This window comes from Falco peregrinus, chromosome 5 (assembly GCF_023634155.1).
Source record: "Falco peregrinus isolate bFalPer1 chromosome 5, bFalPer1.pri, whole genome shotgun sequence".
Taxonomy (NCBI): Eukaryota; Metazoa; Chordata; class Aves; order Falconiformes; family Falconidae; genus Falco; species Falco peregrinus.
In genome coordinates, this window is record NC_073725.1 from 81,697,585 (window position 1) to 81,717,859 (window position 20,275).

Here is a 20,275-nt window from a genome sequence, read left to right on the forward strand (position 1 = left end):
CTCTTAGCTTTGCAGCTAGCTGTCTGAAAAGTATAGTAGAAAATCTTAAATTTTAAGACTTTTTTTTGGAGGAAAAACATGTTTAAAGTACTATGTATCATTGGTTTTAGAAACACTGTATCTGATAGTATTAAAAAGAAAAAGCCATTAACAGATGACAGGGGGTGAGAAAACCAGAAAAAGCATAGTATCTCTACTAAATGTGTATTTGTGACTTTCTTCTTTTGTTGTTGTTATATTGTACAGAAATGTATTACACTGTTATACAGAAAAAATGTTTTTACAAAGGACAAGCTGTTGAAATGCATAGTGATGAATGCTTAATATCTTTGCCTAACAAAAAATCAGAGGGCACTTACTGCCCAAAGTATCTTAACTTAGCCCTAGCATACAGTTGTTCTTTTTCTGTATTAGGCACCAAAAATATGCCTTTTGTCTAATAACAGGAATAAGGATCTGCATCCTCTTTTCCCTTCCAGCATGGACTTACAGCACGACATGGTTAAGTTGCTTTGCCTCTGTATCTTACTTTTCTAACTTAGCAAGGAATATGAACAGCGTATTATCTTGAAGTATTTAATATTGCATTTGAATGAAGCATACTTTGGGTATTAAATTAAATCTGTTGTTGCATTAATAGTATGTTGGAAAAATATTTTTAAGGATGACTTAATTCCTTAGAAATACTTGATATCTACCAATGCTTAGCATTTGATTATATGAAAAATATTCTTGTTTCCTTTCCCAAATTCAGATCCCATGATTTCTCATTTCAAAGCAAAAATTTTAAGCACAGCAATGTTTGATCAGTTGTTTAGGTTGGAAAAGACCTGGTGTTTAGACGAGACTTCCATTCTTCTCATGTCCATTAGCATGGCGAGACCTTCTGATTTAAATGCTTTTTAAGATTTTCTGTGAATGCCTCACCATTGTCACTTCTGTCGGCGTTCTGTTGCTTTAGACTCAATCCTTGTTATGAGGATGATTGGTTTTGTAGTCACAAATAACTAAATACCTTTAGTCAAAGTACTTACACCCTACAGCAGATCTGTCCGGTCTTCTTTGGGTTTGCAGAGAGGATCGGCAATGGTATGCTGTCCAAACGAGTCTCGCCACTCTGAGTTCATATGATTGTGTCAGTACATGTGACTGGGCATCTGGATGTGAACAAGTGCACGTGGGGGTGTTCAAACACATGATGAGCCTGGACGACTTTACTAATTCAGGGCTTAGATACAAAATTTTTAGTAAGTCAAATGAAGAGATGGTATTTTTATGCCACAGTTATTTCAGCAAAACCTTATCCTTGAGAGAGCTCAGTCTCTTGAGCTTTTCTGCTATTCTTCTGCCCTTGGGCACTGCAGAACATCCCATCCTGCCTATGACTCAGGCCAAACACCCAGCTGTCATTTTAACTCAGACCTCTGTCTAGCTCTTCATGCTTTGGTCACGACTCTGTTAAAGGCTCCTTTCTGTATGGTTTCTTCCACACAATTAAAAACCCTCATTCAGATTCCTATTACCTCACAGCTGGAGCATTACTCCTGTTCTGTGGCCTGGAAATGAAGATCTATGAAGTTAATGGGCCGTGCTGAATGAAAGATGCAAAGCCCCAGTCTCCGCACATCTATCTCCTAGGCCATATCTCTCTGTGGTCCAGCACCCAGCTCTGATGCCCACAGAACCAGCATGGGGCCAAGAGTGTACCTTTCTGTACCGGAGACGTGCAGTGTCTTGTCTGGCTTATGCCAAGTTGTTCTTACTCAAAAAAATCAGGTTTATCAGTGGATCTGTCAGCGTGTGATTTGAAATCGGCTTGTGTGAGGTTACTGGGTTCCTCTATGAAACACTTCAATTACATTTCAGCATTGCTTTACCGTCTGGGTGTGAGTAACGTTTTGATAAGGCAACATTTCAGAAACGTGGACCTTCTCCACACTTCTCTTTAAATAAACGGGCAAACTGTCTGACACCTTCCTGTTGTATTTTACGCAGTCATCTCCTAGAAGTACTGGGTGCTTTATTTATTTCTGTGTGCCTACATGAATTGTGAGTGGTTATAGGAGAAAAAGTAGAAAAGGGCAGTATAGAGTGATTCTAGACCAAAATGAAGCTTAAATCTTAATGCAGCCACTTTTATCTCTGTAACTTTATCTTCTGTTTCTTTCCAAAGTGCTTAGCAGGATGCAGTGAATAAACTTGGCCACCTCTTTTCTTCATTAAAAATGGGAGAATAAGTGTGACAGAAGAGGTACCAAATAGCAGTTCTGAAAGCTCTTCTGAGGTGTCTGCTTTTGGCTAGAGTGGAACCCAAAGCCAAGTTAAAATATTCTTTGTTGCTTTCACTGGGCAGTGAGGGATTGATAAACTAGGAATAAGCTGACCAGCTGCTTTGACTTGTGGAGTTCTGTAGTAGTCCAAGGATAGAACAGGCACTTCTTCTCCTGGATTAAATAGTAAAAGCTATCAGTGTTGTGGACAGCTCAAAAGAGAGGATCTGAGCTGGGTTTCGCACTCATCCGGCAGTCTGAGAAGTGCAGATTGGTGTGACAGGTTTAAAGTTTCTAGTTCTAACGCAGACTACAGGGACCCAAATATCTATATACTATGCTAAAATGTATTCACCTAGGTGTCAGTTTGAGTTCTTGTCAGCGCATGAACATTGTTATGTTTAAATTGCAAAGTCACCTATGAACTTGAGATATTTCTAACATGCAAACATTTTAAATTGTAGTCATTTATATTTAGATTTGGGAGTGTTTCTTTAGCATCTTAACTATGGCTTTGAGACCTAATTTTAGACACACCCATCTAAAAATGTTGGCCTTGATTTCTCATTGTTTTATTTTCAAAAGGATATGTGGTTTTGAAGTGCTTTAAAATCTTAGAATCAGAGAACTTCTATAATTATTAATCATTTACTTCGTTATTTATTTTAAATGTATTATTTAATAGTAAATCACCTTTCACCAGTTAATTTGCTGCATGTACTTCATTCATCTTGGAGGCTGGAGAACAACCCTTTTACCTGCAAAGTTAAGCATCTTTGCAAATACATCATTGGGCTGGGGAGGAAGACGGGGAAGTCAGGATGAAAGTGCAAAGTACCACTGCCAAACAAGATTTTGGTTTCTCTATCCAAATTTACATCAAAAACCATAGGTAGGAGGAGGAAGTATTTCCATTCACTCTGCTGCTAGATGAGATGTATCCTACCAAAGTTTCACACAACTGTGAGAGAGGTTCACTTTTAAACTTTAGCATTAAGAATTTCTTTCCTGGGTTTTTTTGTTTGTTTGTGTTTTGGGTTTTTTTAGTAGAGAACCCTTTTCTCCGTACTTCCTAAAAACGGTGTGAGATATTTTAGTAATCTAGTGCAATGCATCTACAGAGTGATGGTACCAATAGTATGTTTGTGTTGTCTAGCAACTCATCAATACTCTTACCAGGTAACAGTAAGAGACACCATCTTATCTAGAAGGGTCTGATGTGGACAAAATATTTAATTTTTTCCTGAAAAGGAACGTAAATTATGTACAAATTAAGCCCTGCCCTTTTCTGGCTCCTAGCCCAGCCACCAGCTACAAAGGAGCAGGAGCAGCAAAAGGGCCTGAGCACACGTGACCATCTCTCTGTCTGAGAGTACCTGATGCCCTTGTGTACTAGTTGTCCAGCAAAGAGAAATCTCACCGTCTTACTTGGACAGGAAGGACTGGGAGAACGCCGACATCCAGGATTCTACCAAGGGTACTTACTACTTCTTCACTATTTTAAAAAAACTAAAATGTTTGACTCAACTTTTTATGGGAGTTAATTTCTCATTTCTAATATTTGAAAGAATGGGAGCTAAGAGCAACTCGCACCACGTGCACTCCATAAGAGAGAACTATGCTCATCACACAGAATACATTAATAAATCAGAATAGCTCCCATAAATTTAGAGGAACAAGTAAGTTACTGATTTGGGAAATAAGTATTTTCTTACAGGAGATGTTTTACATTCAAAACTTGATAATAATTTTCTAATTCCATGAAACATTAATATATTAATGCTATTAGTGCTTTTTAAGAAAGAGATTTCTAGCAAAATCTTTAAATTATTTTTATACAACCTCCAGCTTACCTAAAATTTAAGGAGGTATTAATGACAAGTATTCAAATATAGACCATATTTCAAATATGTGTTTTTGTGGTATATGTGACAAACTTTGTTTTCCTTACAGTGTATAAAAATGTGCTTTTTCATAGAAGATGAGGCAAAAGAATTTTATATGGCTTAAAACTACTGTGTAGCATAATACAGAGATGCAAATATAGATTTCCTTGATTGAACAAGAGAGCATACTTGTTTTAGTTTTATTATATTAGCTCTAATTTAAATTTTGTTTGGAAATGAGGATTATTTTTCATTTTTGAAATGTCAGCATATTTTTCAATAGAAGGAACTTGTATTTTCCACTGTTATGCCACTGACACTGGTGTTAAAAACATGCAATAGCATGGAGAATCTGGTACTTACTTCCCTGTGTCTGCAATCTAAAAAACAACGTATAAAATAAGAAAAATATCACTAAAAAACTAAGCACTGGTAAAAATAGTCCGTAACTGCGTACTGTGGGCTGCGTTTTCTGTTGCTTTTTTAGTACTTTCTTTGTCACCCTGGAAGTGAGGCAGCTGCCAGTTACCAATCACCCCCAGTTTCTGCATAATCTCTGCTGAAGCCTGGTGTAAATGACTGAGAGCAAACTATGCTTAACTACCTACGCGCAGCTGGTGGACAGTGGTGTACACTCATGCGTAGGGATGTTGCTATGAGGACCCCCTCCAATTATGAGAAAACGATAATGATCCGCAGGAATTGGGTCTATATTCCAACATTAGACTGACGGGTGCCCAGTTTGGCTCTCACAGTACAGTGACTTAATTTGACTGATTTCAGACGTATTTATTCTGGATTTCTATTTGGGGACATAAGAGCCTAGATCCTAATGTGCAAAGGCCATGCAAGGAATCAGGACAACAGGGGCTGTCCATGTGGGAAAATTAACTGGACTAGTTTCTCAGAGTATATTGTGACCTGGAATACCAGTCACTTTAATTGCAGAATATGGGTGAACTTCTAAAAAGAATGATTATTATAGAATAAACTCATTTTTGATACAGAACAAAGTGTACAGATGGGCAACTCCTGTGGAATTCCTTATCACAGAATATTCTAATTAGTTTTCCCAAGTAGATGAACCCAGAGGGCAGAGGGCTTATCTCTTCTGTTCTTTGTCAATTTAGCTGTATATGAATGCCCTGATAGAACGATATGGACAAAAGTTAGTAAGAACTGGACAGAAAACTAAATATATTTAGCGTGTAACCAGAGAACTTTAAAATGGCAACAGATTCTTACTATTACTGAAGAAGTGTGACCCAAATGTGAAATAGTGTGGAATATGAAAGTAGAATCAAGCCTTTCTTATATTCCTTAGCTTATGTGTTTTTTTCCTGACTAGTAAGCTAATATCTGTTTGGCATTAATGTATCGGAAGTCAGTGAGTTTTCAAGGATAAAATGTTTGATGTACAAAGCATTGAAAAATGTAATCATACCCGTTAAGTTCAGGTAATTATAAAGTCTCTAAAATCCTGTAATTTCTCTTCATTTCTATACAATAAGAAACTTGTGGGTATGAGGAAAAGACTAAATCTTGAAATATAGAAATATTCAGACTCGTTACTCATTGTACATAGAAAACTCATCACCAAAATTATGAATGTATACATTTAAAACATGTTAAGATACTAAAAATATAGTGAAGTCACAAAAGGAGCATCATAACATTAAAGTTACTGCAATTACCCAGATCTGAGAGATGCAGGAATTTTCAGGAGCTCTTCTGTCTTGCAGTCGTGATGCAAGAAGGATCCACAGAAGAGCTCCACAGCAGCCAACCTTGTGAAAGCAAACTAAACGAGCATGCTGGACTACTGGTTGACAGAAGCAGGAAGACAGTGGTGACAGGAGGTGGAGGCTACCTGGGATACAATCTGGGATGTGCTCTTGTAAGGTCAGGAATTGCTGTGGTTCTGTTTGATGTACGGAAACCTAAATGGGCAATTCCAAATGGAGCAGATTTTGTCAAGGTATGTTGAAATTCCATGTTTAACAGCAGTGAAATAAAGTTTTACTACTTTTATGCATGTTAGTGAGGCTTCCTCTTAGGGATTTTTGATAAAAGCCTTTAAGGACAATAAGAAGTCATGGTAGAAGGTCCTCACACGCATAACTGATTAAGAGGTAGCAAACAGAGTGCAAGTGATGAGTTCCCTCAGTGTCACCAGTGAAGTTCTGGAGTCCTGTGTTGGGAGGTGCTTTTCAGCACATTCGTAGCTCACCTAGGTGAAGGAGTGAACAGTGAAGTGACAAAGTTTCCTGCTCAGGGAAATCCTTTTGAGTAAAAAGGTGAGAGCAAGACAGGACAATCAAAGTGACCACAAATTTAGAATGTCTGCCATGCAGAGAATGATGGAGAAAACAAAGACCTTCCAGTCCTTGGGAGCAGGAGAGCTCTACGTGTGGCATTGAGGCAGGTAGGGATTCACTGCTCATTGCCATTTGCAGGACAGGAAGGAAGGGCCATCAGGTGAAATGAGGAGGAGTCAGTTCAGTACAAATAAAAAGACGTTTTTTCATGCAGTGGATAAAAGGCGTGTACAAAGCCTCACCAAAAATGTACTTCCATTGGAGATTACTAAATAGGTAAGCTGCATGCGGCTCAAGAGATCCTCTGGATGAAAGTACTCGGAGACTGGACAAGTATTCTGGGGGAAAGTGTCACATACATCTGCCCTGTTCATGCTCTTCCCAGGGTACCCATTTATGAATACTGATTCGTTTTGATTCTTAACAATTCAAGGAATTTATTATGTCTGCAAAAGGGGGAGCAAAAGAGACCTCAAATTTTTAATGGTTCACAGCCATCTATGGAGGACAGCACCCCCCGCTGCTCCCTGATGTGAGGGGCACCAGCTCCTTACAGCTGCTTCACCCACTCAGTTCCGGGGCTCTGGGTGCACAGGGGCACGCTAGCACTTTCTGCACGCTCCTGTTATCTTGCACAAGTTCTAGCTAGACGTGGCTATCGTTCAGCTGATCTTGTCTGAGCATTCAGTGTAAGAACTCTTTGACACCACCACTAGATCTAGGAAGTTGAGGGCAAAGCTGAAGGTGATCACGGGATCTTTGTCCCAGGGGCTATCGAGGTGATGCCAGATCTTCTCCTGGCTACATCACCACATGGGACAGGCAGTAAGGGAGGCAAAGGGCGTGCATAATACTGCTCTGCATGGCTGTGCAGTGGGCAGAATACCAGATCAAGCAGATCTTTAATCTGACCCAGGATGTTTATTCTTAAGTTCAACTTGATAAACAGATTTTACAGAATATGGAAGAGAGAGATAAAGAATTATGGAGGAACCATTCAAAACCCATAAGCTTGATTTGTTAATGATATAAACCCACATAATCTGATTTATGTTGGTGGATTGATGGCAATTTACGTCTTCTAAAGGAGACTCATGAGATCTGACAAATGATCTTCTGTGAACAGGTTTTTTGTAATTCAATTTAAAAAGAATAAATATTACAAAGCATGGGTGAGTTACCTAGAAAATGGAACTAAGGAGTCCTAGTAAATAAAGTAATGTCACTTCAGAGATCTGAGTGACATTGATCAGTGATTTGGAGATCGCTAATATCATTTATACTGGTTAGTAATTTTAGCATTTGATTGAAGGTAAAAGTGTAAGGCAGCCATATTTGTGAAATACTTTGACAGCCTCAGAAGAAAAAAGTTGAGAGTTAACGACTGATAAGATTACCTCCTAATATTATCTCCAGCCATTTCCTTTGTGATTATTCTATCAATTTCAGTAAATTAAATATATAATATTTAGAAATACCATATTTCTGAAAAGAAAGGTATTATATTTTTATTGATATCTGTATGCATGTGGAGTATTATTCATATAGTTTTAGCTGGTATACAAAAATGCGATAAAATATTCTAAGCACAGCATAGGATTTGATACTAGATATAATGTGTGTGTGTTTTTAATAAAGAACAACATTCAGCAGTATACAGCATTTCATATAATGTGATCACAATACACTAATGTATACTAATACAGTATTAAATGCATATAGTGTTTACTTTTTTTGTTTTAATCTTGTACAAAACTGTAATTAAATTTACCATAAAGTGCACCTAAAATAAAGCTTAGATGTGCAATCTGGCAAATGTCTTTTTGCCCAAGTCAGATCTTAAGGGGATAACAGAAAAGGGATTCTCTTATTTGGTGATTCCATGGCAAACAGCTGAACCCTTCCTGCCGTGCTTTGTTGTCCCTGGGGCTTGACTCTCCAGCCTTCAAGCATATGCTGCTCCCATTCAAGCCAAACAAGTTTTGCCAGCCTGCAGGCTGCAGGACTAAGTGTGAAAATACGCATTATAATTGAAGCCAACAAGAGTCATTATTTGTTTTGCAACAAAATACTGACAAAATTCTTAATTGTGGATTTTTCTCCAAATTTATAATGTTTTATATAATGTTAGCTAAGTATTGTGAAAAACAGATCAGAATTATTTTAGGTTTTCTTAATAGCTATAGTTAATACTAATTCTATAGAGAATGTAATGAGCTCTACCAGTCAAAAATCCATTATTTTCTCATTTTACAGGGTGATGTGAGGGATTATGATGCAGTGTTCCAAGCATGTGATGGGGCTGACTGTGTTTTTCACGTGGCTGCATGTGGAATGTCAGGATTAGAACAAGCAAGTACAATTTTCATAACATTTCTTTTGTTATTCTTGTGAAAGCAAAAATTTATATGCATGTAGCAAAGAATGTAATTACATTATATTTATGTCAGACAGAAGTTATTCATAAAAGTCCAATCATCCATACGGGCAACAAGGGAGGTATTTGTTAAACAATAAATGTCAAAACATGAGACTAATGTACCACACAATATACTCTAGAAAAATGAGATCATAGATTTGAGATCTTGGATAAGAAGGCATATCATTTTTCTCTAGCCTGAAAAAGTGTGACAGTATTGCTCTGGAACTAATGTTGATGCATTTTCTTCTTGTGAACTCATAGTTGTGAGGAAACAGACCAGCAACTCCATATAGTTATGCTAAATAACAGTAAATTCACAGAGAGTATTATCAAAAAAGTAATGAAACGACTAATTTATTTCTAGGAACGGGACAGGTTGCCACTGGAACAAGAATTTGTGAAAGCTTTCAGGGAGCATAACCCTGGCCTGTTATTCCTGTTTCTATATCATGGATTATCTGGGGCGTGACAAAAAATTGAAGCATTATAATTTCCTTTAAGATGCATTTTATCTTTCATTTTTCAGCTTTATTTATTCATACACTGAACAATACAATGAACATGAGAACTACTAGAAATCACTGTATGTCAGAGGACAGAGAATTCTAACACGTGTCACAAAAAGACCACAGCTGTTCTAGATCTGGCAGTTGTATTGTGAATGTGACTTGTTCAATTAATTAGATATTCTGCAAACTCTATTTCTAGCTTCAAAAGAAAGATCAGATTGAATCCATAAATGTCGGAGGCACAAAAATAATAATTGATGGTATGTACCTAGTTTTTTTTTTCTTTGCGTCTGATCCAAACCATGAATTAAAAAAAATGTCTATTTGGATGTTTCCTCTGTTGATTTGGCTATAAAACGAGGCTCTTCTCTCCCTCCTGTCGGAGTATGATGTAAAACTAGGTGTACAGGTCCCGTTCAAACTGGTAGATTTGCCGCTGGTTTGAACTGGGGATAGGTTTTCACCCAGGACCTCATTCCTTGGCAGACCATCTTAAACTCTCCTCCATGTACTGGTTATCTTTTTCTCTTTACTCTGTGTAATAGAGAAGTGTTGTCCTTTTTCCTCATAGAAATAACATGAGAGATACCATAGTGTTTGTTGTGTTGTAAACATTTGATAACAGGATCCATAGATGTGCTAAGTATATTTAACTATTATTTTATCACATTAATATAAAAAATTTTCTATCCTTTCTGATCATCTGTCTGAATGTGATCCCTTTTTATTATATACTGATTTTTAACTACTGTCTCTGGAAAGTGTTAGTAGATTTCTTTCTGTATGAAAGAATGTCCAGAAAGAACATTTCGAAATGTATTGTAAATACCAAAGCTACTTTCTCTTTGCTTTTCCCTGAAAAACCAAATGGCAAGAAAATCAAAGAGAAAAATGGTAGAATCCATTTTTATTTAGGTACATTTTCATGCTGCCTGTGGGTTATTACTGGAAAAAGCAGAAATAATGAGAGTGAAATGGTATGCAAGTAAAACTCTAAATGAGTTAGAGGGAAGAGGTTGCCGCATATTCCCTTCTTCTTAGCCCAACCTCTGAACCCACAGAAACAGGTTCCCAACAAAGCAAGAATCTGGGAGGAGCATGAACCTGTTAATTTACATTTTAATAATAGATTTTTTTATTGTATTTTGTCCCAGATATTTACAATGCAGTAATTACATTCATTATTTTCAAAATGAAAAGCAAATGAGCCAACTGGACTGACTGCTCTGTAGATTCTAAAAATTCCTGACTTCGAATATTAATTCACTTAAACTTTAAAAGTATTGTTAAATCAAAAGAAAATTTATGCTATTAAAGTTTGCAATGACATATATGCAGCAGAATTTAGACATAGTAACTTAAGACCCAACTGGAATCCATATGAAGACTTTGTTTGGTAAATAATATTAATTTTGTTTGTATTTAAGGTACTGCTGGTTGGTTATATGCTAACGGCATGTTTTCTGCTAACATGTCATTTGTCACTTATGAACAGACTGAGACGTATGCATTTTTGTCATACGCCAGAGAGAGCTAGCACATTTTCTTACGTGACTTTACTTACCTGCACAGGCATGCATGAAACTGGTGCAAGAAGCCGTTCTGCTTACTGCTCGCTGCAGAAATAAGGGCAAAAATAACAGTCCACAGACAGGCTGCTCTCTGCAGTACTACCCGTATGGAAAGAAGCAGGGAGTTTTCAGTGCTACTGATCACAAGAAATGGTCTTACTTATTTTATTCGATTTGTAAAATGAATGTAAAATGTAAAATTCAGAAATGTTTCTGAAGTAAAGGAGGAATTTTTTCCCCCTCGCCAAGATAATTCCTCTGTCCAGCTGATTACCACAATCCAGTGGTGATATGACAGTTGCAGGTACCTAATCATAAAACACATGGTGACCACAATATGTAATATTTACATAACAGATATTTGGGATGAAAAATTCCAGCTGAATGAAAGATAATATTATATTGAAAGTTACTGTTATATTAAATAAGTTAATGTTAAAATTAAAATATTACTTTTTCTATAAGTGTAATGTTTGTTTTCAAAAAGAGAAGCTGCCAGTTTATGTGTTGTTTCTTTCTCTCTGTTTTTGTTTTAAAATAATTTATTTTGTATGCCATTGTAGTCTGCAAACAAAGAAATATCCCTAGACTGATATATACCAGCACGGTGAATGTGGTATTTGGAGGGAATCCGATTGAAGAAGGAGATGAAGAAACGGTGCCATATTTTCCACTGGAAAAGGTACGTTGTTCGTGTGATGGCGTGGCACTTACTGTGCTCTAAAGGACAGGTTATGTGAAGGCTGTTCTGAGAGCAGAAGCTGTTTTACTGTAGATCACATCAATTCCATTAAATTATTCTTCATTAATGGAAACTGACTCATGATCAGTGAAGAAATACTCAAATAATGCCTTTAATCTGCTATAACTAGACAGATGTGAGGTGACAAAACGTCTATAAATGCCTAAGAAAAGTGGAATATGACATTTAACAAGAATATTTTAAAAGGAAGGGCTTTCAGGGGAACTTCTGCTGTGTAAATACTGAATATTGAAGCCCCTGTGAGCTTTTTAATTGAAAAATATTGTTAACTATCAAATTCTAAGTCTTTATCTCACACATTTTTGCTTCTTTGAATTTCCCAAACCTTGCTTTCTTGCTGCAGGCCAGGCAGTAGTTACAGTCACCTCAGGGCTGCTCTGAAATACCATTTCCTTCTTTACTGTGATCATTTAGGAAATATTTTCTAGCTGCAATCTGAAGTCAGTGCATTCTGGCCACTCTTCCCACTTGTTCTTTCCTGCTCCCAGGGCACCACTTGCAGTTAAAAGCTGTAATTTTAGAACGTACACTTTGCGTCCAGGAATCCTAAATAGGACTGACTGCTACCTTGTTGGTGCCTCCTGAGACACTTAGTTGGATACGTCAGTTTGTGCACAGCCTGCACAGCACCTCAGACTTCTGAGAAAGCATTTCAGGAATTTGCAATTAATTGGATGTGTCTGAGCCCTAATCATACATTTTCTGTAATGGTGATCATGTAATAGCAAGCAGCAGAGGTAGGTGGGGCATGGAGGGAGGTGGAGCAGGTGGATTAAGCCACCTAAGAGTAGAAAAAATGTCCACGGTGGGATTTTTAGGTATAGCTTTTCGTATAAAGTATGGCAGTACAGAACTCAATAGATACGTAAATAGCCTCACGTGGATAAGTAATCACTAAACCAGCATGTACTAACTGTGTCCAGAATCCTGTTGTTTAAATACACCTGAGTGCCATTTTAAAAGTTGATTTATTTATAACTTTTAATAACTATTTATTTATAGCTTCCCAAATAGCTTCAACAAGAAATGGAAACGTTTTTAGGAAAGCCTAAATTTCTAATTTCATATTTAACTTACTGTTTTAAAAAACTTTTTTTCCAATTAGAAATTGAATGTTTTTCTCAAAATTATTTTATCTGACACATCAGAACATTTGGCTTGCTATTAATTTTTTCAGTACATCCAGTACAAAAAGTGAGTTAAGTAAATACTAGTGGACTTAAATTCAGTCTGAAGCTGAGCTTGTGCAACTAAAATATAGGTCTCATAAGTTTCTTTGTCATAAATAAAGTATGTATTTCCTAAATCTTGTCATTATTTCTCGTTTGGTTTTACTCGGCTGATGTCTACAAGCTGGCTAGATTTAAATGTTATCAGACATAAACAGTAAGTTTGCCTTTACAGATGCAATAATGTGGTTAAAATGTTGATCATATTCTGCCTTTCTTTATAGCAATTTAATCATTATTCTAGAACAAAGGCAATTGCAGACCAAATGGTTCTTGCTGCTAATGGAACTTTACTCAAAGGTACATATAAAACATTTGGGGTTTTCCTGTCATTAGTAGTGTTAAAGGGTATTCCATTCTCTGGTTACTCAGTTTCAATAAATAGTATACTTTAACTAAAATAAGGATTTATTTTGTTTGTTTCTACTCCTCCCTTTGGTGGATGATCAATTTTTTTATGTGTATACCCAGACAGATATGAGATTACATGCAGACAATAGATAGGAGAATTCAGAAAGTTTAACCTTACTTGTTCAAATCATCTTAGAAGTTTACCAATGTTACAATAGATACAGGATTTGTGCTTTTATTCTCCATTCAGTCTATCACTTTGAGCTTCTCTGATAACACCAATCTCTAAGCACTGTCCAATAGGTCATTCTCCTAACCCCCAAAGGCTTGCAGGTGTCTGGCAAGAATAATTGCAGTTTCTTAAACAGATTTGGCAACGTCAGGGTCATGTTAACTTCTAAAGTCACACACGCATGAACAGCTGTGTGTAAAAACCTGTCTGTACTTGACAAGGGAAATACTTTGCTTTTTCATACATATTTTGCTATTCCTACTGATCTCTCTGAACTGAAAAGTTGGCAAGCATAAATTAGGAGGGGATTCAATTTTAGCATCCTTAACTACTGAGCAAATGCCTACCACCTAACTTGCCAACGTAAAAGGTGTAATTGTGCCTTTTCTCAGGAGTCAGAGGAGCCTGCGTACTGATCACATGTAAAGCTTAAAAGCATTCATTTTGAAAGCCTCTGTTTAAGAGACCTCTTCCATTCCTTTGTGATGCCATTGAGCTGCAAGCAAGCAAGGTATCTAAATATACAAATTGAATTATCTTCCAGTACTGCATGTGTCTAGAATGATGGACAAATATGTACATTATAAACTTTTATCTATAATAAATAGCAAAACTCGGTCAAGCAGGAGGCATATCTGTAGGACAGCTTGGTTTGTCCTGTCCCTGTTCAAACTCTTCTGTGGTCAGAGGGATTCAGTTTTTCAGACTGCAAAGATCTGAAAAGTAGGTCTTTCACTACTATTGAATTCAGTTTTTTCCAGAAATGAAAACAAGTTACTAGGAAACTGAATCACATAGAATGGTCAGACTGATCCTTTACTTTCACAGTGTAAAATTCAGACAGTATACGTTGTCTGCTGATATCAAAGCTATCTGAAAATCCCATTTTGTTCTCTCTCCAAGGAGGGGATAAGCTCCATACCTGCGTGCTTCGTCCACCAGGCATATATGGACCAGAAGAGCCGCGCCACCTGCCACGAGTAGCCGTATGTGTTATGTAGTCAGCTGTGGAGAACACTACAAGTAGTTGTAAGGGCATAACAAAAGTGGAAGTACCTTGATTACAGTTTTTAACAATTCCTCCAGGATTTTTTTTTTTTGTTGCGAAAGCTTGGTGACAGGTCATATGATGCAAGATATAGCATGACGTGAGCATTGCAGAAATGGCAAGGATCAAGCTGTACTTCTAAGTGAAAAGAAAAAAATGCAAGGTTGAAACGCCATGGTAGAAAGCTTGCATTCCTGATCATTTAATGGAAATATTGTCTTTTAAATGTGCACTTTAGTTTCAGCCAAACATGATAATGTCACCATATTTTTACCACTGCTTATCAGTGCAACAGCACTTGATTTATAAAAGCATTGACTAGTCAGGTGGGTTTTTGTTTCTTGTGACACATTTCTTGTGTTATAATTGTACACAAATACAGCAAATTAAGTATTCAGGCTGAGCCAAAATGACTACATTATACTGTTTAATAAAGAAATAATGTATTTATTTCATGTTTTCTGTTTCTACAGCTAAATATCCAGCGGAGACTATTTAACTTCAAGTTTGGGAATCACAAAGTTCAGATGAACTGGGTTCACATAGGCAACCTAGTACAAGCTCACTTACTAGCTGCTGAGGCTCTCACCTCTGAGAAGGGCTATGTAGCTGTAAGTAAACAATAGAAACATTGTGTCCCAGTAGCTTTAGCTCTCCAATAGGTTTAGGTTTTGGTGCTTTTAGATCAAAAGTTCTCTGAAAGGTTGTGCGCTAAATCCTCAGAAATGGTGTATGGCTCTACAAGCACATAGACAGTGCAAATGCAAATAAATTCTGCTAATATTTTGATGTTATTTTTTTCTCTTGAAAATATTTCATTTCCTGTTTGATTGGAGGAAATAGAATTTTTAACCGGGTTAATTTCACCATCATACAAATCTATAGATTCTGCTATTCTTTTGAAAATAGATTCTGATTCTAGATGCATAAAGTTCCGAGCAACCAATTTAGGCATTCCAGTTTAATTTTCAGGGTTGAAAATTCCAAAATGAGATGTACAAAACGAATGGACAATTTTAAAAGGTTTTTTCTTTTTCTTCTACTGGTCATAATTGCAACAACAATTTTAGGACTGTGAAGCATTAGAGAACCGATAGTATTGCAGCAGCTGGTACATTCAAAGCTCCCAAAGGCTCCAGCTTCATTTGTATTGGTAGGAACATATAGATAGCAGGTACAGATATATCTGAACATCCCTCCATGGGCTGTCAACTAGTTAAGAGCTTGGAAGCTGTGCAGCTGTTTTAGAATGACATAATGCACAAACTCCCAGGGTCTGCTTGGGTGCTCAGGTGTTCATAGCGCTCACAGTTGGATGGGCTCCTCACCCACAGCACAGCTGTCAAGGAAATATTGCCTGCACATTTAGAAGGCTGGAAGAAGATAGACTGGAAGCCAGAAGTGGATTCAGGCACTGTGACGTGTCCCATGGAATGTAGATACTGAAATTGGTTTAATCAGAAAATTATCCAGAGTTGGAACTTGACCTCAAAAAGCTGTGTGTATTAAATGCTGTCAGCAGTGTTACTTCTGTTGGTCTCATGAAGGTAATTCCGTCCCCTGCACATCACCAAGAACTTAACACTCTGACAGTTGGGCTACTACATGGTGAAATCAAGCTCTGATCTACGTTACACCATGGTTAATCGTAATTAGCTCTACTACCCCCACGGGGTTACCCAAAAGCATGAGGCATGTTTGAGATCACAGTGAAGCCCAGTGAAGGTGGGTTGCTGATCTGATCTGTGTGCATTCACCGTCTGCACGCTGGTGTGTTACTCACAAAGTCAAGCAAGATATGTAAGTATGAGAGAGAAAGAAAATGCCTTCCTATGCATACTGGTTTTCTAATTGTGTTTCTTTGCTTCTTTAACAGAGTGGTCAGGCGTATTACATACATGATGGTGAAAACGTCATATTTTCTGAATGGATAGTCCCTTTAGTATGTATTGCACATACATTTAGCTCTAATGTACCATATGGGCCCTATTCATATCGTTAACTAAATGAAGTCTGGTGCACATTAATTACTCAATTATTTAACATTCAAATGAGTCCTGTCCTCCCTGCATACCTCAAAGTTCCGCTGGCTTTAAGGGAAGTTTTGGATATGCATAACTGTGAGTTTGGCCCTTCTTGTTCTGACAGAATTCAGCCGAGGGGTACAGAACCTGTCACAGTGTAAAGCAAGCTTACTGTGCGCAGGAAGTCCTGCTGTTAGCATCTGGCAGGCCTTTTATAACCATTGCTTATTTCTTTGTTCTGCCATCAACTGCAGCACAAAAGGGAAGGCCATTTAGAATCGTTTGTTAAAAGCTAAAAAGAGGCAACATTATATTTTCATAAATATCAGTCCGGGATTTCAGCAGCATGCTAAAGTTTTGATCCTGCCATGCCAACACAGAAAAGTCTTCCAGGAAAATTACTGCAGTAGAGTGATGTGCTTGTATCTAAATATAGTTAAGTGTATTATATATATATATATATAACATTAAGTATTCCAGCCTCGGTCACTTGCTACTTGGAAACAGCAAAATAGCAATGTTTCCCCTTCACCATCCAATTCCATTTGAAGGGCAGGAGGTGGGCACCAGAGAATGAGAAGTGGGCTTCAGTTGTAATTCTTGCTACCAGTACCGATAGGAAGATTAGCTGGAAAAAAGTTTAGATATGTGTTTTATAAACATTCTTTTTTCTATTTTCATGCTTCATTGACACCCTCAATTTGGTATAAATTCTCTTATTCTTTCCTTTTATACCCCTTCTAGTTTGAAAAATTAGGCTACAGGAAACCCTGGATACATATTCCTGTTCTCCTGGTTCATATAGCAGGTAAAGATAACAAAATACATACTTAATTATCGTGATATTTATTTTTTTGTTTTCTTATTCCTATAAAGCTACATAATAGTTTTATTAATGCAGGGACCCAAAATGTAGGAATTGTATAACTTAACATTATTCTGATCAATAATAACTGCTTATGCCATTTGGCATTAATTATACCAGATCAAGTTTAAAGACTGAGTCTGTGGTGTACTTTATAAATTAAATGCTGCCTTCTAGCACCTTAATTGCATCCTCTGGTAGGATCAGTAGGAATCACAGGATGTGCAATGTCAGCATTGTCTCAGTTTATTGTTATCCAGCTGTGTCTCATTAAGTAACTTTCTGTTTCACAGCCACTGTGATGGAGTATCTGCACCTGATACTAAAGCCAGTTTTTAGCTTTACACCTTTCTTGACGAGGAATGAGGTAAATATATAAAAAAATGTTTGTGTATTTCTGCCTAAAACTCTCATGAAGTATGTGGTACACCCTTTGGATGCAGACAGGATTGTCTGCATTAGAGCTCTGTTTTTCTGTTCAGGGCTTACACAGCCGTCTTGTAGCCTGATTTTTCCGTGCCATCCTAGCCACCCCTTATAAAATTGTCAGAAATTAATCCTTCCTTGAGGATTAGATGATCCAGAAGAAACACCCTAGAGGCGTACGACAGAGCAACTGATGTGGAGCTGGCACAGAGACGAAAATGGGCACTATATTGTTGTTTCCAGCAGGCTGTCCTATGTTGTGGAACTACTTGTTAAAGGAAGGTGGTCCAAAAGTACAGAGCAAGAGTCTCGGGTCAAAGTGCTGCCAGTTATCATAACACCAGGCTAACCAATAATTAGAAAACCCACTAAAAATAATTCTACATTGGAATGAAAAGCCAATTTTCTGCAAAAAGTCCCCCAGCTTCTGGACAAATTAATTTTGATCTAACATGTTTTGTACAATATTATAATTTATAATATAAGACAAAATTCTTTAAATTATCATCTAGTCTCTTACTGTGTTGCAGCATGTGACATACTGGGACACTGAAGGGACTGAATGGACCTCATTAACTTCTGCTGTAGCTTTTCACTTATTGCACAATTTATCTTTTTTTACACTTAGTTCTACATCTGAAGCAGAAATCATTGAGACTATGCAACTTAAGCACTTTCACAGGTACCATGCATTCAGAGGTGGAGGAGGTAACTCTCCAAAGTGCATGTTTCCCACTCCTTAGTGCGTTTCTGCAAAGCTGAGAGGCCATGCTGCTGTCCTCCAGTACACTGACCCAGTCCCATTCCGCATTTCTCTGCACAGAAGCGCCAGTCTGAGGAAAGCGTGCTGCTCTGTTGCATGGGATTTCCTTTGTTCTTTATCTCACATGCACAAGTGAGAAATGAGTGTCCTAAACTCCTGCACCCCATCCGCTGAGCTTTGGCTCTTCACCTGTCAGCTGCATCAACTCATTCTGTTAGCTCTGGACAGAATTCAGCTCCAAAATGTATACATTTTTGCATGCCTATATTAATGTTTTTAATTCCATTGTAATATCTTTGATGTATTTTCATCCAAGTTCTAGAAAATCAGATACTGAAGTCACTTTCGTAACTGTCCTTTTGGATTTTAGGTGTGGAACGTGACTGTAACTCACACTTTCCGGATAGACAAAGCACGAAGTCAGCTTGGTTACAAACCAAAGAAATTCTCATTCGCTGATTCCGTGGATCATTACCTTAAAACAAGACCTACTTGCCAAGAAGATCACATGTCCCTTAAAATGGTGCTTGCTTTTGGCTTTTTGTTAAGTTTGATCATTCTTTCTTTCTTCTAATATCAAATAACTACCCACCTGTTCCAGAAAACCTGATTTTATTTCCAAGTATTAATGATCTGGTCACAGTAGGTTCCTCAGTCACTGTGGACTTTATTATTATTACAATGACATCTCTCTGATCTCACTCAAAACAAAACAACAAAAAAATGAGTAAAAACACATCAGGGAATGTTTCCAAAGAACAATGCAGTGTCACAAAATCAAAGGAGTTCACTGCTAATGGGTGCAAGAATGGATCTTCGTTAATTGATTGCTTCCTGCTGAGAATGTCTAAAGATGATAACTCAGGAGGGTAAGAAATTGGAAGCAGAGGAACCACTGCAGGACTGCAGTGCTGTAACAAGTACAGTAGCTCCGATGAAGAAAAAGTTGACTAAACAACTCCTCTGATGAAGCCACGTGCTACAGCTGCTGCATGTTAGCATGAGAACGATGAAGACCTGGGAAATGGCACCAAAAATATGAAAAGTAGATGTTTATAAATAACAGGTGATGAGAGGACGGAAAAAATATTTATGTAAAATATTTTTATTGTTCAAAAGCTTTGTAAAAATGTAATAAATAACATTATGTGCATTTGTAAATCAAATTATATCCTTTCAATGCAATAATAAATAATAACAGAACCAAATGCTGGTTTTAAGGAGCCTGTGGGAAGGGGGGAGGGAGGAGGGCACGTAAGAAGACCTTGGAGTTCAGCAAGCTGTTACTGCTGCCTTGCCTTGTAACTGCAGCTAGCCACGATCCCGTGCTGCGCTGGCATGCTCTGTGCTTTCAGTGAATTGCCATCTCAGGGGGAGCAGGCAAGCCCAGCACCGAGACCTGAGTGAGGATCCAGCCTCTCTCTCTTCTCTCTTCTTAAGGCTTACTTGCATTGCTTCTTGGGTGGATTGTGCTACATGAGCTACACGTGTGAGTGCACTACAGGTACACATACTACCTGTAGCCCAGAGAAATTTTCATGAGGTTACCTGTTGCAAGGATGTTCTCAGAGAGCAGCTTTGCTCCCAGCAGGGAGCAG

At 37.6% G+C, this 20,275-nt stretch overlaps 1 protein-coding gene across 1 annotated transcript; it reads left to right on the forward strand.

The window, feature by feature from the left end:
* The first annotated feature begins 5,691 nt into the window (after nucleotides 1–5,691).
* LOC101919917 (putative short-chain dehydrogenase/reductase family 42E member 2) lies at nucleotides 5,692–19,259 on the forward strand. The gene is made up of 11 exons (XM_005228945.3): nucleotides 5,692–6,134; nucleotides 8,731–8,826; nucleotides 9,605–9,665; nucleotides 11,540–11,658; nucleotides 13,193–13,268; nucleotides 14,455–14,537; nucleotides 15,073–15,210; nucleotides 16,476–16,541; nucleotides 17,368–17,431; nucleotides 17,782–17,855; nucleotides 19,048–19,259. Exons 1-11 carry the CDS (start codon nucleotides 5,904–5,906, stop codon nucleotides 19,249–19,251), a joined length of 1,212 nt encoding a protein of 403 aa, XP_005229002.1. The 5' UTR covers nucleotides 5,692–5,903; the 3' UTR covers nucleotides 19,252–19,259.
* Nucleotides 19,260–20,275: the final 1,016 nt, after the last annotated feature.

Bases quoted from the DNA above. Each gene is read 5' to 3' on its own strand.
- LOC101919917 (XM_005228945.3), top strand. From the start codon at position 5,904: ATGCAAGAAGGATCCACAGAAGAGCTCCACAGCAGCCAACCTTGTGAA. The intron at 8,827-9,604 runs GCAAGTACAATT...CTCTATTTCTAG, and splicing joins GAATGTCAGGATTAGAACAA to CTTCAAAAGAAAGATCAGAT. The intron at 14,538-15,072 runs GTATGTGTTATG...CTGTTTCTACAG, and splicing joins GCCACCTGCCACGAGTAGCC to CTAAATATCCAGCGGAGACT.